At 36.4% G+C, this 27,329-nt stretch overlaps 2 protein-coding genes and 1 long non-coding RNA gene across 7 annotated transcripts in view; 1 reads left to right on the top strand and 2 right to left on the bottom strand.

Annotated features, from left to right (window-relative positions):
* Positions 1 to 12,417, top strand: part of LOC105220243 (very long-chain specific acyl-CoA dehydrogenase, mitochondrial) — a 29,599-nt gene extending 17,182 nt beyond the window's left edge. Inside the window, exons 1-5 of one of the 2 annotated variants that reach the window (XM_054227976.1) lie at positions 330 to 361; positions 4,338 to 4,545; positions 6,838 to 7,329; positions 7,421 to 8,410; positions 12,219 to 12,417. In XM_054227976.1, the coding sequence (XP_054083951.1) occupies positions 345 to 361; positions 4,338 to 4,545; positions 6,838 to 7,329; positions 7,421 to 8,410; positions 12,219 to 12,350 (1,839 nt within the window). In that variant the 5' untranslated portion in view covers positions 330 to 344 and the 3' untranslated portion in view covers positions 12,351 to 12,417. Of the gene's footprint in view, positions 1 to 329; positions 362 to 4,337; positions 4,546 to 6,837; positions 7,330 to 7,420; positions 8,411 to 12,218 lie in introns of those variants that run through there. The other variant, XM_054227975.1, reaches the window with a different exon arrangement.
* Positions 5,712 to 6,838, bottom strand: LOC128920525 (uncharacterized). The gene is made up of 2 exons (XR_008470601.1): positions 5,887 to 6,838; positions 5,712 to 5,839 (listed from the first exon to the last, which is right to left on the bottom strand). It is a non-coding gene; the product is annotated as an uncharacterized LOC128920525 (long non-coding RNA).
* Positions 12,418 to 14,774: 2,357 nt separating the features above from the next.
* LOC105220094 (insulin receptor substrate 1) overlaps positions 14,775 to 27,329 on the bottom strand; it is a 43,034-nt gene continuing 30,479 nt past the window's right edge. For 3 of the 4 annotated variants that reach the window (XM_054227972.1, XM_054227973.1, XM_054227971.1), the window contains one exon: positions 14,775 to 16,305. In XM_054227972.1, the coding sequence (XP_054083947.1) occupies positions 14,832 to 16,305 (1,474 nt within the window). In that variant the 3' untranslated portion in view covers positions 14,775 to 14,831. Of the gene's footprint in view, positions 16,306 to 23,603; positions 24,477 to 27,329 lie in introns of those variants that run through there. The other variant, XM_054227974.1, reaches the window with a different exon arrangement.

Genomic DNA, 27,329 nt, shown 5'->3' on the forward strand with positions numbered 1-27,329 from the left:
GGACGAATTATCGTAAAAAATGTCGCTATAAACGGTTTGTCGCTCAAACCGGAGTCGCACTAAACGGTTACATTTTCTTAGTATCTAACTATTAAACCTAACTTGAGTAAATAATATCGACGCTAAAAACGGTTAGTCGTTATAAGCGACGTCGTTATAAATGAATTCTACTGTATATATATATTTCTTTTTTTAATTTTTTATTTCGATGTAATTAAATGGAGGCGCGTAATTTGTAATAGTGGCCGGTTTTTATTTATTTACGTTTTATTATTGTTAGTTGATTTGATTTAATTAATTTTTATTTATTTTTTTTTTTTACGGACTTATTGGAATATCCTCGTATGCTCTCGTATGTGAGGTAATTTTTTATGGACTTATTGGGATCCCCTCGTATGTGCTCATATGAGAGGTCAATGCTCTTTGTATATATTTATATGTGTGCCCGTTATGTGCCGATTTTGTGCATGTAATATGCTTAATTATTGTTTGTTGCAAACCTGCTTGTTTTTGTTTTTCCAAAATACAAGGGGTGTTGCTCAGAAGGTTTGCCAATAAGGACTTTGAAGGTCTATGTGTGTATATATAATGTGGATATTTATATGTATGTGTATGGTATAATAGTTTTGGATGTATTTATACGGACCCGAATAGGTTTGTTTGTTTTTGTTTGTAATTAATCGTATTAATACAGATTCTCATTTAAACTTAGTTTGGTTATTTTTATATACGAATTTTTTACTTTTCCTCTTAAATTTGAAATTATATTAGAGTTTCTAGTAACTGAAATGTCACTATGTACATATGTGAGGTTATAATATGTAGGTCATGCAATTAATGTGAATACAATTTTTTTTTTGTCTCTTGCTTCTTGTTGTTGTAATCGCGGTACGAGTAAAATGACAAAGGAGAGTTAAATAAGATGGTAAGAGTTGAGATTTGCATGTATTTAACTCCTGCACTCAGCATACATATGTATATGACGGTATGTATATACGCGTATGTATTTTTATAATAATTATTGGTAAGTATATGGTATACAATATTTTCAGGTAATCTCCACAGTTGTGATAAGCTGGTTTGTATGTATATCTGTATTCTATTTTTTTTTTTTGGTTTGTCCGTTCTGGTGTGCCTTTTACTTGTTAGTGCAAACCTGCTTGATGCTTTAAAAGTGGATGGGGTGTTGCTAGAGAATATTGCATGTAGATACTTGGGTGTTTTTTTTTTTGTAAGTTTTGAGTTTGCTTTAGGTGTGATTACAACGAGAAGCATATATAGGCAATTCGTAATTTAACTATCGGTTAAATATTGGTTTTTGATACACCGTAATAAATTTTAGTATCCGTTTAGTTGAACTATTTAAAGTTATAACGGGGTTATAATTGGTAAACCAGTTTTTTTTTTTTTTAAATTTTTGTGTATAATTTTCTTGGTCACTGTATTGTACTGCACTAACACTGTGTATATTGCTTTATATTCACTGTTGGGGTCACTGCCTTTCTGTTGGCTCGAAGGACCATGTACTCGCGATTGGCTAACTCACCTGTGGGTCCGTAGAAAACTTTCTTGTATTAAAAAAAAACGCAATTGAATTTACAATATTCACAATATTACGATTTATTTCTATTTATAATTCCTTCTTATTACTTTATTTTGTTTAACAATTTTATTTTATTATTTAACAATTTTGCGAAAGATCGTATACACCAATCGGCGGCGGAAAGGGATCGAAAAAAGATGATCGTAGAAAAGAGATGCGTTAAGCGTGCACACGTGTGTCTTCTTCTTGACTCGTACAAAAATAATGAAGAAAAAAAAAACTGATCGTATTGGCCATTCCTTTTGTTAAAGTTGTTGGGTTATGGTTTGTGGTGTAGTATCCTCGAGTGTGGTGATTAGTGGTGAGCGTGGTAGTTGGGCCATGGCAATGTTATGCGTTTGGGATGACTTTGTCTGTCAGTGTGGGGTGTTGAAATGTTGTGTTATGCTGAGGGAGGTTGGTGCTCATTTAAACATCATGAATTTTTTTAGAAAATATTATTGCTGTAGGTTTATTTTACTTATTATTATATGAAAGTACAACATTTGAAGGATACTTAAAAAAGTTTTATCGAAAAATAGCGAGGAATAACGGATTTATCGTCGATCTCTGCAGGCACCTCGAAAAGAAGTTGTTGTGCGGTGACCAGCCTACAGTATCACTGGATCATCCGAAACCAAAAAATCAAAATGCTTTCTTTAGTTTATTAGTTTATCTTTCAATGGACCTCGAGTTTTTTTTTAATTTTTAAATTTTTCAATTTTTGGTACCATTTTCAAGCCAAAATGACGATTTTAGACGAAAAAATCGACCTATTTGTTATTGTAAAATTTTTGGAAAAACTCGACGTCATTCGAGAGCTATATATATGTAGAATATTTGTTCAAAATTTCAAAACGATCGATGAAGTTGTTTTTTCTGTAGGCTGTTTCAAAGTTGTGTACACTCAACGCAAATTTTTATACTCTCGGAACCAAGTACCTAAGAGAGTATAATAGTTTTGTTCATCTAACGGTTATTTAAAAGTCCTAAAACTAAACGAGTTAGATATAGGATTATGTATACCAAAGTGATCAAGGTGACGAGTAGATTTGAAATCCGGATGAGTATAAATTGAGATATCTTGATGAAACTTGGTACACGCGTTCTTTAGCACCATAAGAAGGTTGCTTTCGTAAATGGACGAAATCGGACCACTGCCACACCCCCAAAATGTCGAAAACCGAAAGCATATTAAATATAATAACTAAGCCAAATAAAGCTATGTAAGCAAAATTTGGTATAAAGGCTCATACCAGGAAGGGACATATTTGCATGCAATTTGTTTGGGAGAGTGGGCATATACGTATGTATGTAATTGGCGTTGAACCGTTTAGCCGGTTATAGCCGAATCGATGAGAGCGCGCCACTCCTCTCTTTTCTTCGCTGTTCGGCGCCAGTTGGAGATTCCAAGTGTAAACCAGGTCGCTCTCCACCTGGTCCCTCCAACGGAGTGGAGGCCTCCCCCTTCCTCGACTTCCCCCGGCGGGTACTGCATCGAACACTTTCAGAGCTGGAGTGTTTTCGTCCATTCGGTCAACATGACCTAGCTGTCTTTTTATTCGCTGAACTATGTCAATGTCGTCGTATAACTCGTACAGCTTCGTTCCATCGTCTGCGGTATTCGCCGTTGCCAATGTTCTGAGGACCATAAATCTTGCGCAAAATTTTCCTCTCGAAAACTCCTAGTGTCGTCTCATCTGATGTTGACATCGTCCAGGTTCTGCACCATAAAGCAGAATGGGAATGATAAGCGACTTGTAGAGTTTGATTTTGGTTCGTCGAGAGAGGACTTTACTTTTCAATTGCCTACTCAGTCCAAAGTAGCACCTGTTGGCAAGAGTGATTCTGCGCTGGATTTCGAGGCTGACATTGTTCGTGTTGTTGATGCTGGTTAAGTGGGCATGTACCCGCCTTCAAATAGGTTATTTGTAAATATCTCGTAACCTACTAAAGCTATATCAACCAAACTCTCTACAGTCATTTATTTTAGCCACATATTTATACAGTCTAAAAATTAAGGAAATCTGATTATAACCACGCCTACCTCCTATGCAAAGATTATTTTAAAATCTACTAATATTGATTTAATTCATTAGGGGAAAACACCAGAAACCGTAAAATTCCATGAAATAGATGGTACAGAAGGGCTGCAGTCAAATTTGTACTCAAAATTTAAAATGGACATGTGTCCGCCCACTTATGGGTCAAAAACAATATCTCAGAAACTTCTCGACCAATCGAAATTCCGTTCGTAACATTTCCTTGTCATCCCAATGTTATAGTTTGAGAAATCGGTTCACAACTACGCCTACTTTCCTTATACCACATTTTTGAAGTCCTGTAGCCTTCATATATCTAATATACGTATTTTCAAACTTAGATATCTTAGTTAAGTGAACATATAAATTTTTATATGATGTAGGTTGGTGGTGAAAACGAGTGAAAACGGTCTAGGAATTATCCTAGTCCCCATATATTTATGTTATTTTAATTTATTCCAAACAAGATAAACCAATCTAACAAAAACTAAAAAATCATGCGTTTGTTCCTCATAATCAGTAAGTAATATTTTGGGATTGCTCATTCTGATGGTTGATGTTTAATATATAAGGTTTTACTAGCCAAATAGATATTTTCTATATATTTTTGTTAGTTTGTTTTATAAAAGAATATATTTATAATATAATTTCATTATTAGAGACTTTGTAAATTTCGAATTAACCAAGCATAACTTTAACCTTTTAAATTATAGATATTTTTCAGCGCAAGCCAATGTGGATTTAAAGGATGTTAAAAATGAAATAAAAAATTCACAATTAAAAACAAGTCCCTCATTTATGATGAATATTTTTCGTGGAAAGTTGGTTTCAACAGAAGTTTTCCCATACCCTGACGTATTGGCAACAGATGAAAAAGAACTAATTTCGAGTTTAATTGGTCCTTTTGAAAAATTTTTTTCTGTAAGTACATGTATAAATCATAGCAGCATATTTACTTATACTTCAGACAAAGATTCAATATACATATATGTATACCCAAACTGTGGTATATTCTAGCTATACATTCACTTCAATTACTAACAAATCTTAAATATTGACCGATATACACAGTATAAAGTCTGCCCACACCCACGCCCCAAAATGGCGTTGAAGGAAAAGTTATAAAGTGCTATAATTTAGCTAATTTTTTCAAAAAGAGGGCGTGGTCCTCCTTTTTTTGTATATATCTCGAAAACTATATAAACCCAACTTTCTGGATACATTTCCCTTTAGCGTCTGATTATCCATGAAAAGGGGTGAACTCGGATAATAAACACGCCCACCCCCCAATAAAAAAAGATAAGGAGTTAGGTGGGTTTCAGATGCTAAAATAAGGGTACTTTAACAATTTTTTTAATACAGATATTTCATTACATTAATACATATATTTCATTTAAATATTCATTGTATCAAAGATACATGTCTAAATGGTGTCTTGTGAAATTTTTGTTTAAAAATTACGAATACTCAGCCGTTGGCACCTCATCTCCCATTACGTCTCCAAAAAAAGGTCTTGCGGTAGAGAGAATATTAAAAATTGAATATTTGAATTTTTTACAGAATTTAAACCAAAAAATTAACTTTTTTGATAAAATTTTCGGCAAATATTGACTCGAAAGAAATAGTTATAATAAAAAATTCCATCGTTCATTAATTTCATAATGTTATTCCAAAGATGTGTGGAAAATTTGAACAATATTGCTTTATAACTTTTTGATTTATCGTGTCCACCGACTTCGTGATATTGAGATAAATACGTTTAAAGTTTTATATTCGTACTAACGTGGGCTGATGGGCGGAACTTCCAAAAGGCATATCTCTTAGAATATTACTCGGATTGGTTTGATATTTTTGGATAATATTTTAAAACAACAATTTTAAAATTTTGAAATTGATTTGATATTTTTGGATAATATTTTAAGACAACAACAATTTTGAAATTTTGAAATTTTTTAAAGCCATCTAACCCTTTAAGTTGAAAACTACTAAAAATGAGTTAAATAAGTAAGGAAAAACGTAAGAAACACTAAACTTTACAGAAGAAGTAGCGGAAATATGCTGCAATCAGATTACAAAAAAAATAAAAAAGGGGCATGGCGTCGTCCACTTTTGGTTCAAAAACCATATGTCAAGAACTATTCGACCGATTTCAATGAAATTTGGTAAATGTTATTTTCTTGAAACCTTGATATTAACAATGGAAAATTTGAGAAATCTCGTTTACAACCACGCATACTCACATATAAAACAATTCTGAGGAACATCATACAATATTTGAAATATCTAATTCAAATTAAGTGACCGTATATTTTAATATAATTTATTTTCAATTTAGTTTTGAAATTATTTCTTATGTAAAATATCTACAAGTAAATCTGAGTCCAATTTCTAGATTTTTCGTGTTCTTAATTAAAAACACAGATTTACTATACAGCCTCAAATCATTAAGTCTCCTCCACTATGTATTATAGTGCAACGCAGATGCTTCGGTTTTAAGTACGTCAAAAGGTTTAGTAACGATACAAAAATGTTAATTCAATTTGCCGGCGAAAGTATTCTTCGTTAATATGAATAAATATATAATGCAAATATATAATGCAAATTTTGTTTTGTTTTGATCTGTTCGACCATGTTACTGATATAGACAAAGTTTGGTTTTATTACTGCAAGAAGTGGTAGAAAATTGGACTACCCGTATGGAATTTATTTGAGTCAGCTGCAGAGATTACTTGCCCGAAATCATTTTAAAACATAATGCCAATCCTTTATCTACATAATAAAAATAAATTCGTGGTCATAACATAAAATTATGGCGTTTTATTTTTTCTTGAAACGCATATGTCTAAAAAAACACGCTTTATAAATATTTTCAAACTTTCGGTTGACTTTATACTGTAGTTTTGTGCCAAAGATGGGTGAAATCTGCTTATCAATTGCCCCAACCCCCATATACCATATACAATAATTACTTTTTTTCCTATGACTTTATGGCGAATAATCAATGTAAGTTACCTTAATGCAATTTGATAAAAATATTTTTTTAGAGTTTACGTTTAGTTTATTTTTTAAAGTATGTAAATTAAATTTGTCCAAGCCTCTTTAACCCCAATATATCCAATATACAGTGTGGTAATTTTTCCTAAGCACCATTTATCGAGTATTATGATACATTGACTGTTATTTGTCATTTATTTCATGTTTACCTACCCTCAGGATGTTAATAACGCAACACGAAATGACGAAAACGCATCAATAGATGACGCAGTACTCGATCAATTGTGGCAGCTTGGAGCATTTGGAATTCAGGCTCCTGAGAAGTATGGCGGTTTAGGACTTGGCAATACACAATATGGTCGTTTGTGTGAAATTTTGGGTGCTAACGATCTCGGTGTTGGAATTACTCTAGGTGCCCACCAAAGTATTGGTTTCAAAGGAATCTTGTTATTTGGTACACAAGAACAAAAAGAAAAATACCTACAAAAATTAACGACAGAGAAAGTATACGCAGCATTTGCACTTACTGAACCAAGTTCTGGTTCTGATGCTGGTTCGATACGAACGCGGGCTGTAAAAAGTGACGATGGAAAATATTTTGTTTTAAACGGTTCTAAAATCTGGATATCAAATGGTGGGATTGCAGACGTAATGACAGTGTTTGCACAAACGGAGCAAATCGATTCGAAAACTGGCGAAAAAAAAGATAAGGTAAAAGCAAATATTGTATATTTCTTAAACATACCATATTTGATATACATACATTACAACAATTGCAATAAATATTTAAACAACTTAACAGGTAACAGCCTTCATCGTTGAGAGATCTTTTGGAGGAGTAACAAATGGCCCTCCGGAGAAGAAAATGGGCATTAAAGCGTCGAATACAGCTGAAGTGTATTTTGATAACGTTAAAGTCCCCATCGAGAATGTTTTAGGTGAGGAAGGCGAGGGATTTAAAGTTGCCATGGCTATATTAAATAATGGACGATTTGGAATGGGAGCAACTTTAGCCGGTACAATGAGATTCTGTATTCAGAAGGCTGTAGAACATGCAAATAATAGGGTACAATTTGGAAAAAAAATCAAAGAATATGGTTGTGTACAAGAAAAAATATCTCAAATGAATATTCTACAATATGCTACTGAGTCAATGGCTTACACCATCTCACAAAATATGGACAAAGGAAGTAAAGAATATCATTTGGAAGCTGCGATATCAAAAATTTTTGCATCTGAATCTGCATGGTACGTCTGTGATGAAGCTATTCAAATACTTGGAGGTATGGGTTATATGAAAGAAGCTGAGCTAGAACGTGTACTGAGGGATCTCAGAATATTCCGCATTTTCGAAGGGACCAATGATATTTTACGTCTCTTTGTCGCATTATCAGGCATTCAGTATGCTGGCTCAAACCTAAAATTTTTACAGAATGCCTTCAAAAACCCTGCCGCAAATTTCGGAGTTGTGTCAACTGAGATATCAAGAAGAGTATCAACGTCGATTGGATTGGGTGCGATAGATTTCAATCCATACGTAGCACCAGAACTCACGGATTACGCTAAAAAAACGGCTAATTGCATTGAATTATTTGGGAAAAATGTTGAACGACTTCTGGTTAAGTATGGAAAAAACATTATCCATGAGCAATACATATTGAAACGATTAGCAAATGCTGCAATAGATATATACGCAATGGTAGTGACATTGTCCCGTTCATCGCGCGCAATTGAATTGAACTTACCTACTGTACAACACGAAGTGAATTTAACTAAAGCTTTATGCCTACAGGTATTTGTCAATGTATTTTTAAGTAATTATAAGAAATTGCCTTTAGACAGTATTATAAGACATTACACTTCCTGATTGGCGTAGAAACCGCTTACGCGGTTATAGCCGAGTCCACAACAGCGCGCCACGCATCTCTCCTTTTGGTAGTTTGACGCCAATTGGTAATACCAAGTGAAGACAGGTCCTTCTCCACCTGGTCCTTCCATCGGAGTGGAGGTCTCCCTCTTCCTCGGCTTCCACCAGCGGGTACTGCATCGAAAACTTTCAGAGCTGGGACACTTTCATCCATTCTAACAACATGACCCAGCCAGCGTAGCCGCTGTCTTTTTATTCGCTGGACTATGCTCAGCAAATCATTCCATCTTCTGCGGTATTCGCCGTTCCCAATGTTTAAGGGACCATAAATCTTCCGCAAAACCTTTCTCTCGAAAACTCCTAGTGCCGTCTCATCGGACGTTGGCATCGTGTACGCTTCTGCACCATAAAGTAGGACGGGAATGATGAGGGACTTGTGAGTTTAGTTTTTGTTCGTCGAGAGAGGACTTTACTTTTCAATTGCCTACTCATTCCATAGTAGCACCTGTTGGCAAGAGTGATTCTGCGTTGGATTTCAAGGCTAACATTATTATCGGTGTTAATGCTGGTTCCTAGGTATACGAAATTATCTACAACTTCAAAGTTATAACTGTCAACAGTGACGTGGGAGCCAAGACGCGAATGCGCTGATTGTTTGCTTGATGACAGGAGATATTTCGTCTTGTCCTCGTTCACCACCAGACCCATTCGCTTCGCTTTCTTATCCAGGCGGGAAAAAGCAGAACTAACGGCGCGGGTGTTGTTGCCAATGATATCGATATCATCGGTGTACGCCAGTAGTTTTCCAACATCAGGTTAAAGAAATAAAGAAGTCAGATAGCGTGTCACCTTTTCTGAAACCTCGATTGGTATCGAACGGCTCGGAGAGGTCCTTCCCGATCCTTACGGAGCTTTTGGTATTGCTCAACGTCAGCTTACACAGCCGTATTAGTTTTGCGGGGATACCAAATTCAAACATCGCGGCATAAAGGCAGCTCCTTTTCGTGCTGTCGAAAGCAGCTTTAAAGTTGACAAATAGATGGTGTGTGTCGATCCTCTTTTCACGGATCTTCTCCAAAATTTGGCGCATGGTGAATATCTGGTGTTAAGGATGCTTATCCCACGATAGTTGGCGCAGATTGTGGGGTCTCCCTTTTTGTGGATTGGGCAGAGTACACTGAGAAGCCAATCGTCGGGCATGCTTTCTTCCGACCATATTTTGCAAAGAAGCTGATGCATGCACCTTATCAGCTCTTCGCCGCCGTATTTGAATAGCTCGGCCGGCAATCCATCGGCCTCCGCCGCCTTGTTGTTCTTCAAGCGGGTCATTTCTTTTCGAATTTCTTCACGGTCGGGCAATGGAAAATCTGTTCCATCGTCGTCGATTGGGGAATCGGGTTCGCCATCTCCTGGTGTTGTACTTTCACTGTCATTCAGCAGCTCGGAGAATTGACCGATGTTGGGACCACGAAGCGTACGCATATCAAAAACACTGGAGACATGTCGTCCATCTATCACAACATGATCGATCTGGTTGCGAGTGATTCGATCCGGGGACAGCCAAGTAGCTTGATGGATTTTATTATGCTGGAATCTAGTACTACAGACGACCATATTTCGGGCCCCGGCGAAGTTGATCAGCCTCAGACCGTTTGGCGATGTTTCGTCATGGAGGCTGAATTTTCCCCACCCTAGCGTTGAAATCGCCAAGCACGATTTTGACATCGTGGCGGGGGCAACGCTCGTAGGTGCGTTCTAGGCGCTCATAGAAAGTATCTTTGGTCACATCGTCCTTCTCGTCCGTCGGGGCGTGGGCGCAAATCAGCGATATGTTGAAGAACCCCGCTTTGATGCGGATTGTGGTTGACAGTGAATGACAGGACTCGACGACGGAGTTTCTCTCCCACCACGAATCCCACACCGAATTTGTGCTCCTTTATATGGCCGCTGTAGTAGATGTTACAAGGACCAACATTCTTCCGTCCTAGTCCCGTCCATCGCATTTCTTGGATTGCGGTGATGTCAGCCTTTACTCTTTCGAGGACATCAACCAGCTGGACAGAGGCACCTTCCCAATTAAGGGTCTGGACATTCCAGGTGCATGCCCTTAAATCATAGTCCTTTATACGTTTGGTGTGGTCGTCATCAAAAGGGGGGTGTCTCATCCGAGGCTGTTGTTTCTTATTCATTGGTTATTCGTTTTTATGTGGTGGGTCTCAAACCCTACGCACAACCGCATGATCGGGTTTCGCCTTCTCACTTTAGCTCGCTTCCAGACGGATGTCTGTCGGCTACCCAGAGGATACTTGGTCTAAGACCGGAAGTCGTGAGCTGCTTGAGCCACATGCGAAAGAATCGTTCCTGGCCACTCCCAAGTGAATGGCAGTCAGAAACTTACCTCACTTACGTGAACTTCTACATATGACTCCATCCTCCATTACACTACTATTATTAAATTAACATTGTTGGTAGAACATTAAAGGGCCAGTTGTGATCATTACATTTTCATGTATTCTTATACTCTCAAAACAATGTTGCTAAAGAGAGTCTGTCCGTCCGTTCAAGCTGTAACTTGAGGAAAAATTTAGATATCTTAATAAAACTTTGGTACAGGCACCATAAGAAGGTTAAATTTGAAGATGGGCGAAATCGCATCACTGCACAGTGGTCGGTGTTGTATGGAAACGGCGGTCCAAAATACTTCCACTGCCTATATAAAAGTGAAATGTTTATCTTAGCTTTTTAAAGTCATAATAAGTAATAAACAATAATATTAAAATAAATAAACCGCTCCAAACCGCTTCGCAAATAAAAAGTTGTGTGTAAATACTTTTGACGCAACAAAATGTATGTAAATACTTTTGACTACTGCGAGTCTGTAGTTCATTTGCTTAAATATCCGCCATATTCCTAGCTATTCTAGCCAAACTGACTTCATTCAAGAATAGACCAAGGTTTAAAACAACATAGCATTTTGTTATCCTGCGACAACAGCAAGCAAAAGCTTTTTCTGTGAAATTTGCTCACAAAATGGTGATAACCGAAAACCTATAAATAGATTTAACAAAGTTATATATTAAGCTATGAAATTTTATACAAAGGATAGCTCTAGGAACGGGCATATTTCCCGTACAAAGGTTATGTTGAAAACTACTAAAAATGCTTTAATTCAGCAAGGAAAACCACCAGAAACCTTAAATTTCATGGTAAAATTGGTACGGAAGAGCTTTATAATGTGCGTGGTTTCGCTCACTATAGGTCAAAAACCATATCTCCGAAACTGCTTGACCAATTTCCATGAAATTCGGTTCATAATATCTTCTTGGCTTCCCAACGATATGTTATGAAAATAGTCCAAATCGGTTCAGAACCACGCCTACAATGGCCTTATACCATATTTATGCCGAATATGTGAAGCAAATTGGGTGTGATATTAATAAAATTAAATAAATAAATTGCGAGTATAAAACTTTCGGTTACAGCCAAACTTAGCCCTTCCTTACTTGTTTCTATATTGATTTAATTATAGGATAAATAAAGTTCAGATAATCTAAGAATCCTATTTAATTCATGGTTATATAGTTAAGTCCAAAACACTATTCTATAATAGTTCAGATAATCTAAGAATCCTATTTAATTCATGGTTATATAGTTAAGTCCAAAACACTATTCTATAACCAAAAATATAATAAATATAATGTTTCATATTTAACACTATAAATAACTTTTTCAGGCATCAAAACGGTGTAAGGACAATCTTCGAAATACTGAATCTGAACTGGAACTGTTAAATGTAATTGGAGAAATAGCTAAGGAAGTGAATAATAAAGGAGGAGTTAACACCACTCATGTCATTACTAATTGATGATTTATTTAAATTAAGCTTTTTAAAAATTTTCTAAACCATTAAAATTTATATATTTTTATTAAAATGCTTTAATTTTTGTCTTGATGCTAAGAATAAAATGACTGCAGAAACTATGTATGTAGAAAAGAAAAGTAGTGATTATTATACACATACATACATATTAGAGCTCTTAGTATTCGACTAACCGAATTAACCGGATATGGCGTTATTCGCATTGTAATATTCGGATTCCAGTATCCGGATAGTTGTAAGTCGTCGATTATTCGATTAACCATTCGTTGTCGACTATTCGAATAGTACGAGTTCATTAATTTTCTTATTTTTATTGAAAATGTGAAACTCACGAAAAATGGTGAGGAAACTTCTTCAAACTTTATATATGTATGTGCACAATTGGCATTTTCACAAATTTAAGACAAGCCCAAATCAAATTTAAGACAAAATCCCAAATCGGTTTCCAGCTTATTCGAATAATTTTAAACTTCGAGTTATAGAATTTTCATTAAAACATATAAATTTTCAAAAAGCTGTAAAATATAAATTTATACATACCGACTCAAAAAACCGGTTTTTCTACGAAAACCGACTACCCATCGAAGTTTTTGCAAAAAACAGGTTTTCGCTACATCATCCGACTACCTATAGTGCCACGGATGGGCCACAAAAAAACCGGTGCCAAAAAGTAACCGATAACCGGTTACTGTAGTACTACACAGTACCAGGCGTTTGCCGCAAATATTCGGTAGTAAGTAGGGTGAGGGTTTTTAGTGAAAAGTTGTCAATACGGGAACCCTGTATATGCAATTTGTCAAAACAATATACACCGACACAAAAAATCAGCTGATTAGACGTTCAACTTAACTCTAAATCCGTTTATGCATCCGAGTTAACTCGTCTACATACGTAAAGAAAATGTGTACATATATTCTATCCGAGTAGATCATTTAACTCGTGGTGAAAAAGTGTTTATGCATGTGGATTGAACTTACCCGTGTATAATATAACCGAGTAGAAATTAAGCATAAACGTAGTATGTAATTATTGTTATATTCGAATCTCGGCATTCTATCACACAAGTTTTCATTTTGGTGATTCATATTGGAACTTTAAATGAAGATTCAATTTATAAAGCAATTTATGCGACAGTTTTAGCATAAAAGCATAAATTATCCACATTTTCAGCGCTGGCACGACTTTTCAACCTCGGAAAAAATGTAATAGTATATTTGTAGGGATAATGTAATAAAACTACTGACGCATATTGGGTAGCAACTTGACAGTTTTGTACTATTCTGAAATCGATTTCAATGGAGGACAAATGACATCAATGGAGTCATGTTACTATATCAAATCGCTTGCACTCTTTTCTTATTTTCTTTGTGAAAGCTCTTTACTATATCAGTTTAGGTTTTATGGCTGTTCTCTACAAGAGTAGAAATACACATTGACTATAATGACAGTCGTGTGATGAAGTCAGTAAAAAATCCCTAAGTAGTAAATCCGATAATTCGCGTGGATGTTCAAAAAGTGGAAACTAAGGAATTTTAGTATCTTGCTTAGGCGAACATAACGTCGAACACAAAATTTTAAAACAAACACTGCTATCAAGGATGAATATTTGGTAGAAATGAACAAAATCGTCAGATTGGACTGCTCACCAATGTGAATCTTGAATCAGATCTGACAAGATTTAAATGAGTTGCATAGAAGTTAACGTATCATATATTTCAATATACACGAATGTGAACGATGAATCTATATCTGAGTAGGTTTTAACCAAATGCATGGAGGTTAAGGTGTCCGATGTTTCCATAGATATCTTTTAGAAATATTAGGGAGAATATTTTATAAGACAACAAAAAAAGATTTAACGATTTCTTTAATTTCCAACTCACCCAATCCCATAAAAATGAACTGTAAAACACAAATTTTCTGTATTATTTTATGCAAGGACTGTGGAACCGGACATAAAAATAGTTTAGCTTTAAGCACATGAAATCTGCAAAGTTTAAAATAGATCTATTTAAAACAGATCGCTTTTGACAATAGAGTTGTTTTACATGCAACATTTTCTAAATATCAATTATCTCTCTCCAAAGATTGTAAATGGCAAATGTCATTTGTCCAGTATGTCTAAATAAATAAGTATACAGTTAATCTATTTGCGTGGACTAATTTTTGTATCAATTTCGTCATGGATGTTTTATCCAGCACCATGTATGGTTTATCCAACTGACAAGTTCGTCTCATTTAACATAATTTGTAAAACTAACATCAACTCACTTTATTAGTTCTTGTATACGGTTGATTATAAAATCTCTCTCCAATTTTAAGTACCAATGAACAAAATATAGCCGCATTTGCTAAACTTATTTCTGTCGTTACTTACATCTTCAGCATAATAAATAAGACACCAATAAATAATTGAGAGTAATTTATTTACATTTAAATATTAAGCAAAATATATTTTTCGTTGCTTCAATTATTTAAAGTTTTAGAAGAAGATGATGAATCGGAAGAATGATCAAAATCTATTTTTGCATATGAATCATTTTCTGCATTTATTGTTGGAGAACTAACGTTTTCAGTTTTTTGGAATTTCGCGTTATCTTTGGTACTGCATTGTGGCAGATCTAGTTTTGCGTAATACAATTCATAACTAGAGCAAGCAGTTGAAGATGTAGGCGTGGTAATTTGAGGTGTTTTATTTTCGTTAATATAGTTCCCAACCAAATTTTCACTATCTCTACTATCTGTAATAGTTAATAATGTTGGTGCATCAATGGATCGAGAGACTGATGGAAGTTTGCAGGCGTTTGACAATGAGGTTGATGGCAAGGAAGGCACGTTTATTGAAACTGAATATCTCTCATTTACTCCTGGCAATGGCAATTTTCGCTCTCTGTCAGAAGAGGATGCTTTAGAGCTATCGCTTTTACCATGTATGCTATCTAACAATATACACTTCGCACTATATTCATCATGGCATATAATTTTTCTAGTTTTATTCTTCTCATTATCAGCCATTGAATTACTACTTTCGGCATCAGTATCATTGATTTTTTTTGAAATTGGTTGAACTGAAAGTTGGGAATATATGCACGCAAGGTTAGACATATTCTCTGATTTAGAAGTACTGTCAAACCCTATATCTTCCAAGTGATCTTTTCGATACACATGATTTTCTTCATGTAATACAAGTTCGCGATCTTTATTTGGAATAGATAAATGATTTTTGTGATTTATACGGTGTTTTCCCTCAAATTGAAATTTCCCTCTGGAGGAAATTGGAGCTTCACTTCGTTTTAAGCATGATATAGATGTGTTGTCACTCGATTTGGTCATATCAGCAACACATTCGTTAGATTGTGGCAGCGAAGGCTTATTCGTCGAACATGTTTCATGATTCAAAGGCTTCATTTCCAAGTATCCACTTTCTTCATTATTTGTAGGTTTAAGCGGTAATGTTTGTGACAACTCGCTATCAGGTTTAGACGCAAAATATCCCCTTATTTCGTTTAAAGATGCATCAGAACACTTTCCACTGACAGGTACTACTTTTCCATGTGTTTTATGGCTAGAACTTTTCGAAAAATCTATTTCCATCAAATCGCTCATACAATCCACAGATACATGACCATTTTGTGCCAATATAGGTGCGCTCGTTGACTTTTTATCACAATTTGTATTTAGTTCAAATTTATATCCTGCATCTTCAGTCCCGAAATTCAAACTATTGTTGCTAATGCAACTTTGATTAAATCGGGACCTGGGAAATAACACAGCTCGCTGTAAGTCACATTTGGGAATTTTTGCTCGGGATCCAACTGAAAATGCACGAACTCGGACTGCGTTCGTGTCATGTAAAATCTCGTTAGAGTTTCCCAATCGTTTGATTTTGTTTTTGTCTATTTTACTCCCAATTGAATAAGAACGTTTAGGGCGTTCCTCACTGTAAACAAATAAAATTAATATTACTGACTTTTGAATGCATTATTAAAATTATATGCTACACTATATTTTTTAAAAAACTTAAAAATAATATGGAAGGGCTAAGTTCCGAACATTTTATACTCTCTCAATCAAAGGAGTGGAAACATTTTCATGTATTGGCGAAACCTTATTATAATACGGGTATGGGGTATGAGGACTAGATCAAACTTTAGATCGATTTCATTATCGTATTGGGAATAAAAACATGTCGCACCAATAAAATTAAACGAAACTGAATGGGCCAAAACGAATGCACAAAAAGCTGCAGTAATTGCGAATCATTGGAGAAACACATTTACACCTAACGATGGACATGAGCTAAACTGTGAAAATAGTTGGTTGGATCCACTCGTCAGCATTTCTCCAGTTACTAGTAAAGAAATTTGTTACTTTTGGAAAGTATCTGAAGTTATTATGATACCTAAGCCGGGTAAAACACTACATGATGTCACATCTTATAGGCCAATATCGCTGCTACCACCTTTATCGAAAGCCTTCGAGAATGTTCTCATAAAGAGGCTCAAATCAATAATAAATCGAAAACACCGTATACCAGTACATCAGTTCGGCTTTCGTGATCACCATTCAACAATTGACCAGATGCACGGAATCGTTAATTTCGTTGAAAATGCTATGGATAAAAGGAACGTTTGTTCGGCGGCCTTCTTATACGTGCCTCAGGCTTTTGATAGAGTTTGGCATTCGGGTCTACTGCTGAAATTGAAATGCATGTTACCCAAACAATATTACGAAATAATTTCTTCCTACCTAAAAGATAGATACTTTCGCATAAAAAAAGAGGATGCATACTCAAACTTGCAACCGATAGAAGCGGGTGTTCTCCAGGGAAGCGTGTTGGCGCCAAAGCTTTACTTGCTTTTTACAAGTGATATCCCCACTGACTCAAGTTATGTGACAGCGACATTTGCGGATGACACAGCGCTGTTAACAGCAGGAGAGTTAACCTCAGTATTAGAGAACGGCATCGGCTGAATGGAAAACATTCGTACGCGCTCAACAGCCGAATAATCACACTGTTCGGATCAGCCGATCAAACTTGCATGCGCTCACATTTTCGTTGTTGATTTTAAATTCACTCGGGTGTGTGCGATTTTTTGTTTCACTCCGAGTTTGTTCGGCTCGTGTTCAATATAATGATTTCGGGCGCTTGCTCATTCGGTTCAACAATCATTGTTTTGAAGAAGAACAATACTCAACTCGCAAAAATCAACTCGTACGATTTTACTCATGCGCGCAGCAAGCGGCACTTTTTCTGCACAAACAACAACAAACTGCATAGAAATTGTTACGGTACATGCAATCATAACGCTCACATCGAGTCGTCTTGTCGCTAATCGTTTACTCGTAATCGATCAACTCAACTTGAACCGAATGATGCTACTGTCAACACATGCTCATTTTATTGATTGAATTTTGAACCGAGGACTCAAAATCCTCGGAATGATGTGTACGGCAAAATGAGTTGATTTTTACTCATCACTCTGTTTTTTTCAGTGAGTTGAGTTGAATGAAAAAGTTCGCGTATGAGTAAATCAAGAAAATAGTGATTTTTGCAGTTCTCTGCTCAGTATCTACCCTTCGAGTGCAAACTGCAGTCAATGCAATTACTAAATGCGCTTCCAAGTGGCGCATTAAAATCAATGCACGTAGACTTTCCTAAAAAAAAAAAACATCATACCATCCCATTTATATAAATGGTACCATATCACAATAATGCTAAGTGCCTAGCTAAGATGCTAAGCTTCGCTGGAAAAAGCATATCAAGAAAAAAAGGGGTGAGCTTGAACTAAAATTTGCTAAGTTCTACCATCTAGTCGTTAGGATATCCACGCTTTCAATTGAAAACAAGCTGTTTATATATAATCAAGTACTAAGGCCAATTTGGGCCTATGGAGCTTAACTATAGGGTTGCTCAAGTCAAAACTTGCATTCAGCGCCAAAATAAGGTACTAGGAAGTAGAGACCGACCGATTAATCGGCCAGTATCGGCCACACAATTAAGCATCGGCATCGGCCATATTTGGCCGATTCTTTCTACTTCTTTCGGATTATACTAAAATAATTTTTTTTTACTTTTTTGATTTCTTTAGAGCATAAAATTTGAATTATTCTGTTTACCATATAAAACACAGTGAATCACATTTGACTAACAATTCATCATGGTGATAATTTAAGTCTAGTATAAAGAAATTCAATAATTTTGCATTAATTTAGAAACATTCGATTTATGTCAAATATGTACAGTTTTGATTAAAATTGTTGAGATTTTGAATATAATGTCATAAAGCCACTATTAAAGAAGCATTCGTAACTAGGTTAATCTATTTTTAAAAGTTTGCCATAGACAGGGTTAAGTAATAATCACTTGGTGCTGGCCTGGACTATAAGGTGCATGGAAAAGAACCTCCCAAACAAGCTTCCGAAGTTTCTATTGAGTCACTATCACTATTTGCCGCCTTTCACAATGCGAGATATAAATGACAAAAGTCATCTCTTTGAAAGATTTTTTAAAGAAAGTATTCGGTCGAATGTTTCGAAGTTTTTTGGAAAAGGTGTTATGGGTTGTCTTGGGAGGTGCCAAAAAAAATAGTTCCCCAACTGCTGACATGATTCCTGCCGAATGAGTAACTGAAACACAAAAATTTAAAAAGGTTATTAAATTAAAGTTGAATATATTCCCTATACAATGACCTACGATTATTGGAAAATATCAAACGTCAACAAAATGGCGTAGTTCTGAAAAAAGATAGTTTTTTAAATGCCAAATTGACAATTTTCAACAAATCAAAAAGGTCGCGTTTAAAGTTTCGACTATAGCGGCTTAACGCTGCCATTCAAAAACTATTCAAGATACGACATTACCGCTTTCACAGGATATTTTTGAAATTATAAACTATCGAATAAGCAAAAAATAAAAAAACCGATTTTTTGAAAATGTCACACCGGTATACCCCCTTAAAGGAAAAAAAAATTGTTAATTGCTGATTCGCTTTGAGAAAACGCGAATAACTTATTTGTCAACATATATCTTATAATAATAATTTATTTAGTTTTGAATATTAATTAAATGAATAAACAACTTCATATTTACATATGAACTGAGTTGTTTCCTTATTTTGTGATGTTATTTGTCTTTGTTTTTATTCTGTTACTATATTAATTTTCTAAATAAAGTTGTTGATGAAAGAATCGGTATAGGCATCGGCATCAGTAGTAAACGAAATAACCAAACTTGTGAAGACTCACGAAATGAGGCTTAGACAGCATGTAAATGAAGAGGCATCCAGACTCATCGGAACTGCTGAACGAGAAAACGGACTGAAACGTAAGAGGCCTTCATACATAGCAAGGCAACTGTAGCAGCAAATGAATTTCTCTAACATTTAGTTTTTAATTATTATTTTTAACTTATTAGAATTGAATTGTTGTTAGTATTTAATCATTGTATACTAGGTACAATTGTAATAATATATATACAGTGGGGAGCAAAACCGTCAACATGTTTACTGAATGCGACTAAAGGTCCTTATATCTTTTTTTCTACTAGCAGTATCGGCAACATTTATACACCAAAATAAAGATAATAATTCAATTTATTAAAAACAGAAAACAGAACAGCTTTTTTTTATTCTTGAACGAAAATATACGATAAATTCCATTTACAAGTCATTTTGACAGTTTTGCACTTATACACTTAGACCTAAGTTCTTCACAGGGCTTAGTACTTTGTCCATAGACCTTTATTTTTTATTACGCTTTTTATGCGTCTGGGCATACTTTCAACCAAGTTTTCAATAATTGAGTGGGGTATATTTCTCCACTCCGTCTGTACCCGACTCCACAGTTCGTCCATGTTGGAAGGCGGATCTCGATACTTAGCCAGCTGCTGCTTAACGTATGCCCACAGATTTTCTATCGGGTTAAGGTCGGGACTTTGTGCTGGCCATTTGAAAGTTTTAAAACTTTGATTTTGGAGCCATTCTTGGACAATTTTCGCCGTATGTTTCGGGTCGCCATCTTGTTGAAAAATTATTTCCTCCGCTGGATAGGCACATTCGTCCACGAAGTCAGGCAACTGTGAATTTAGAATATGCAGATATATCTCCTTATTCATTATTCCACTTATTCTAAACAAAGGACCAATATACCACCACGTGAAGCAACCCCAAATCATCAAACTTCCGCCACCGAATTTGACAGTTTGCTTTAGCTGTCCACGCTGAAGCTTTTCTTGCGGACGATGCCAAAAATATGCCATTACCATCAGATTGATACCTGTTAATTTTCGTCTCATCTGACCATATAACCCTTTTCCAGTCCTCAATTGTCCAATCTTTCCGTTCTCGGCAAAAATGAAGTCTAGCTTTAACATTTCGTTCAGATAAAGCAGGTTATTTTTTTGTTTAACCGCAGCAACCATACCAATTTTATTTAAAGAGCGTCGAACTGTCCATGTACTCGCTTGAAGTTCTAACTTAGCAGCAGCTTATCGAGGAGTCCTACATTCATTTTTGTGTAATAATCGCTCAACAGCACGGGCATCACCATCGGTAAGCTTCCGCGGGCGGCCTCCAGCGTTTACAACTTGGACAATATTTTGTCTTTTCTTCACATTTATTACCGTTTGTCGACTTATATTTAACTTTTCAGCAATTTTCCTAGCTGAATAGCCGTTTTTAATTAAAACAATAACTTTATCTTCGACGTCTCGCAGTAACTTTCGCATTTTTTTTTTGGTTCACAAAAAACCCCTGGAAAAATTTTTAGTAATCGCCACGACAGACAAAACGTTACTAATATAAATTGTTAACTCCGTCTCTACTCAGAACTTCCATTGAATTACCGAACCCAGCCATTCCGGTAAATATAGCGGGACTTTCATGGCATACTTATACAGTGGTGCAAAACTGTCAAAATGACTTGTAAATGGAATTTATCGTATATTTTCGTTCAAGAATAAAAAAAAGCTGTTCTGTTTTCTATTTTTAATAAATTGAATTATTATCTTTATTTTGGTGTATAAATGTTGCCGATACTGCTAGTAGAAAAAAAGATATAAGGACCTTTAGTCGCATTCAGTAAACATGTTGACGGTTTTGCTCCCCACTGTATATATATATATTAGGTATGTATTATATATACTATTATTGGTTAAAAAAAGATGAAAAAGATGCTTTCGCATTACACTTTACCCTTCAACAGAAAGAAAAAGAGATATGTCGTTAGACATAGGGAAATATGACGATTTTATTTCAATAAATAAGAGAAAGATTAATAGTATATAAGCTACTAATTTATCACTAGGCCTAATATAAAAAACAATATACTTTCAGGGAATATATATATTATATTTTTATACTCTCGCAATGAAATCGGACCATTGCCACGCCCACAAAATGGCGAAAAACGAAAACCTATAAAGTGTAACAAAAAATGAGCGAAATCTGTTCACAACAAAGCATACTTCCCATATAACTCAATTTTGAATTCCATCTGATTCGAAAATCGGACTATAACATTTCAAGGCCCCGGATGTCGAATATGAACTCAGAGCCCAAAGGTAATTTTTCACGGAAAATATCGGTAAATCTGTTAATTTTTTTAATTTAATTCAGAGGGAATTTTTTCTTCTAATAGTACATCTCTGTATAAAAAATTATTAAAATCGGGTCATAACTTCCCGTAGTTACATATACTTAGCAAAATTAAGTGAGCTTATAATCTTGGATATAGTGTATAATTATACGAGCCGCAGAGCTAAATAGAGAAGGTACAATCTTTTATAAGAGTGTACAGCTGCTGGCGTACGCCGATGATATTAATATCATTGGAAGCAACAACCGCGCCGTTTGTTCTGCTTTTTCCCGCATGGATAAGGAGGCGAAGCGAATGGGTCTGGAGGTGAATGAGGACAAGACGAAATATCTCCTGTCATCAAGCAAACAGTCGGCGCATTCGCGTCTTGGCTCCCACTTCACTGTTGACAGTTGACTTAGAAGTCGTAGATAATTTCGTATAGCTGGGAACCAGTATCAACAACACCAACAATGTCAGCCTCGAAATCCAGCGCAGAATCACTCTTGCCAACAGGTGCTACTTTGGACTGAGTAGGCAATTGAAAAGTAAAGTCCTCTCTCGGCGAAACAAAATCAAACTGTATGAGGAAGGGGAAGGCCGCCCCGCTCCGTTGGAGGGACCAGGTGGAGAGCGACCTGGTTACACTTGGAATCTCTAACTGGCGCCAAACTGCGAAGGAAAGAGAGGAGTGGCGCGCTCTCATTAATTCGCCTATAACCGGCTAAACGGTTCAACGCCAATCACATACATACATAGTGTACCTTAGTGGTGAAAATGAGTGAGATCGGTTTAGGAATTACATCAGCCCTCATATACTAAATATATATGACCATTTTAGTTATTTTATTTGACTTTATGACGAATATGTGCGTCAAATTGTATTATCTTTAAAAAATTACATCATAATTTTCGGTTGCACCCGAACTTAGTCCTTCCTTACATGTGTTTGTTATCACGGTTATCACAAGATTTCCAGATGGACAGTTGAACAAATACCTCAGAAATATTGATATTTGTGTAAAAATGTTTTTTTGTTATTCTCAAAAGAAAAAAACAATAGCTTAATTCTGAGTATGAATTTATGTTTATTAATGCTTTATTTCTGTTTGCCGCACAAAAAATCGACAACACTTTGCTCATAGTACCGTTAGTACAAGTCCACTATGCAAATTGGGTCGCTTCCTAGAAAATAGGTATATTTGCAAAACGATTTATTTGTTTTTTGGCTGTTGTGGTGTCCCCATCTCGACTATTGGAATTATAAAAACAACTAATGAGGATGTAAACAATAATTGAAAAATAATTATATGTATATAAAAACAACAACTAACTTTCATTTGAGCTAAAAATGCCACTTGGAACCACAGAGGAACAGATCAAGATTGAGATTATGAACAAAGATGTTTTAAAAATGATGTAAATACTGCTGAAGTAATGTGACATCGAAAACCCGTACGAAACTTTTTAGAAACCCCGAAGAATACAAAAAACATAAGCGTACTGGACCAAAATCTTCGATAATTGAACGTACCAAATGGCAACTCAGGAAAAGAGTGATCCTCTGAATTATGACAACGAATAACTATGCCATTGCCTCTGTTACTATTTTGCTATTTACGCCAAATTGTTACAAATAAACTAGAAATTCAAGAAAAAAAGTTTTTGTCATTTACTTCATTCGTTTATTTTTTATGCGCGCTCAAACTTGAAAATGTTGATCGTGGAATCACTTTTGCTCCCCACAGTATATATGGAACTCCTGGACAGTGAACATATCACGTTTGTTAAGGCATATCATGGCGACAACTGGGTTCCAGCAGGATAACGCGTCACAGGGTATACTAAAGCCTTTTTTGAGTAACGTAATCTTCCCAAACTTCGGCGTCCGTCATTAAGTGTAGATCTGAATTCATTACAGAATTAATGGGACATACTTTCCGCAACATTTTTTTAGCTGAACACAGCAGTATGACAGCTAAAACAAGCGGTTGATGAGGAATGGGCGATTTTAACATTTCAGTACTGTAAAAGTTGGCCAATTGTATGATAAATTGGCTGAAACTTTTGAAAAACAAGAACAGGGACCCATCCTATGGTATGTGAACATCCAACAACAATAAACTACTGTAAATGTGAGATTTTCTTACCGCTATTTTTTGTAATTGTGATAAGCAGGTGGGAATTTTTTAATTGTTAAGTGATAGTTGAGTTCTTAAGTATCAGACGTAACCATGCACCAAGTGCCAAATACCTAGAAAATTTAAAATTATAATAGACGGTTAAATCTGTGCGTAAATGAGCAAATTAATGAAAAGTTATCCATATGACCGCGCACAGGTTAAAAAACATATTTGAAAATCACGTAGAACAACAAAGGTTGTCTGCCCAAAAAAATTTATTGCCGCCATCTCGCCGAACTGGTCTCTTCGAACATCGCGGTACTACCTGCGGCAGCACTTAATGTGCTAAATATCAAAGCTTGCGAGTGAACAGCGCGTCGATTTAAAACAAAAAAACTTGTTTCTAAATCACCTGAAAAGAAAAAAAAAACAAAATTGATAAAAATGCATGTGCGGCTGCGGCGCGATTTTGTTGAAACCCATGTGTATTGGACTGAAGAAGATTGGGATATGGGAAGTTAAAAACAAAAAAAAAATTTTAAATATAAAAATATTCACTTTGTTTTTTATTTTAAATGTAAAATGGTCTGATGAGACGAAAATAAATCTTTATTAGTCTGATCGCCGTTTCCAGTACTATACACGAGACCTAAATACGATTAAACCAAACGATGTTTCCCAAACAGAAATTTACGGTGGCGGGTTAATCATGGAAATTGTGTAGGTCGTCTGATACGCATTGATAGAATCATGAGAAAGGAGCATTTTTAGACCATTTTACAACAAAATCTCCCGACAGTCATCGAAAATTTGGCTCTTGCTGGGATAAAATGTTAAAAGTTTTCGACCAACCAGTTGAAATATTAAAAAAAGCTAAGCCTGCTCTCTGAGAGCACTCATCAGCATCTCGATATAAGGGAGCTGTGGAACGGCATCTCAAACTCATTGCATACCGCTGCAGCCGAAACAATTGGTCTCCGGCAACGCCAAAAAACCAGTTAGTACGAAGAGAATTGTCGTTCCGCAGTGGAGAGAAAACAGACTGCCTACCTCGCAACGTTGCGATCGACCACAACACGTTCGGGGTGGGATAGATATCGAGAACTGAAGAGGGAAGCGAGACGCATTTGCAGACGTAAAAAGAAAGAGGCCGAAATGCGTTTGCAGACGTAAAAAGAAAGAGGCCGAAATGCGTGAGTATGAAAAGCTTGAAAAGCTGGCCGACATGGGTAATGCTCGAAAATTTTATGAAAATATGAGGCGATTAACAGAAGGTTTCAAGACCGGAGCATTATCATGTAGGGACCGAGAAGGTAATCTGGTAACGGATGTCCAGAACACACTGGGATTATGGAGGGAACACTTCTCCGACCTGCTCAATGGCAGTGAAAGTACAACACCAGGAGATGGCGAACCCGATTCCCCAATCGATGACGATGGAATATATGTTCCATTACCCGACCATGAAGAAATTCGAATAGCAATTACCCGCTTGAAGAACAACAAAGCGGCGGGGCCGATGGATTACCGGCCGAGCTATTCAAATACGGCGGCGAAGAACTGATAAGGTGCATGCATCAGCTTCTTTGTAGAATATGGTCGGAAGAAAGCATGCCTGACGATTGGAATCTTAGTGTGCTCTGCCCAATCCATAAGAAGGGAGACCCCACAATCTGCGCCAACTACCGTGGTATAAGTCTCCTCAATATCGCATATAAGGTTTTGTCGAGCGTATTGTGTGAAAGACTAAAGCCCACCGTCAACGAACTGATTGGACCTTATCAGTGTGGCTTTAGACCTGGAAAATCCACAATGGACCAGATATTCACCATGCGCTAAATCTTGGAAAAGACCCGAGAGAGAAGAATCGATACTCACTATCTTTTTATCGATTTTAAAGCTGCCTTCGTTAGCACGAAAAGGTGCTGCCTTTATGCCGCGATGTCTGAATTTGGTATCCCTGCAAAACTAATACGGCTATGTAAGCTGACGTTGAGCAACACCAAAAGCTCCGTCAGGATCGGGAAGGACCTCTCCGAGCCGTTCGATACCAAACGAGGCTTCAGACAGGGTGACTCACTATCGTGCGACATCTTCAATCTATTGCTGGAAAAAATAATACGAGCTGCAGAACTAAATAGAGAGGGTACAATCTTCTACAAGAGTGTACAGCTCCTGGCGTATGCCGATGATATTGATATCATCGGAAGCAACAACCGCGCCGTTTGTTCAGCGTTTTCCAGACTAGATAAAGAAGCGAAGCGTATGGGTCTGGTGGTGAATGAGGACAAGACGAAATATCTCCTGTCATCAAACAAACAGTCAGCGCACTCGCGTCTTGGCTCCCACGTCACTGTTGACAGTCATAACTTTGAAGTTGTAGATAATTTCGTTTATCTGGGAACCAGCATTAACAACACCAACAATGTCAGCCTTGAAATCCAACGCAGAATCACTCTTGCCAACAGGTGCTACTTTGGACTGAGTAGGCAATTGAAAAGTAAAGTCCTCTCTCGACGAACCAAAATCAAACTCTATAAGTCGCTCATTATTCCCGTCCTGATGTATGGCGCTGAAGCGTGGACGATGACAACATCCGATGAGACGACTCTTGGGGTTTTCGAGAGAAAGGTTTTGCGCAAGATTTATGGTCCTCTAAACATTGGCAACGGCGAATACCGCAGACGATGGAACGATGAGCTGTACGATTTATACGACGACATTGACATAGTTCAGCGAATAAAAAGACAGCGGCTACGCTGGCTAGGCCATGTTGTACGGATGGAAGAAAACACTCCAGCTCTGAAAGTATTCGATGCAGTACCCGCTGGAGGAAGCCGCGGAAGAGGACGACCTCCACTCCGGTGGAAAGACCAAGTGCAAAGTAACCTGGCTTCACTTGGTGTTTCCAGTTGGCGCCAAAAAACAAAAAGGAGGAATGAGTGGCGCGCTCTGGTGGATTCGGCTATAATCGCTTAAAGCGGTTCCTACGCCAAATATATATATATATAAGTATCATACAGAAATTGGTAATGTAGTTAGTGGTCTAACAAATTGTAGGCTTTTGTAAAAGTCTAAGCTACTGTGACGAAATTCCTATCGAGCGACGAAACAATAGTAAATTTGTTTGGGAACGATTGTGAAAGAAATGTGCGCCGTCCCACAGAAAAGAAGTTTCACGTCCCATTCACAAACTGCGAAACATAGAGATGGGAATGTTATGGCTTAATCATGATTTTATTGGAATGGAGTAGGTCTTGAAGAA

The sequence above is a fragment of the Zeugodacus cucurbitae genome, chromosome 3 (assembly GCF_028554725.1).
Source record: "Zeugodacus cucurbitae isolate PBARC_wt_2022May chromosome 3, idZeuCucr1.2, whole genome shotgun sequence".
Lineage (NCBI taxonomy): Eukaryota > Metazoa > Arthropoda > Insecta > Diptera > Tephritidae > Zeugodacus > Zeugodacus cucurbitae.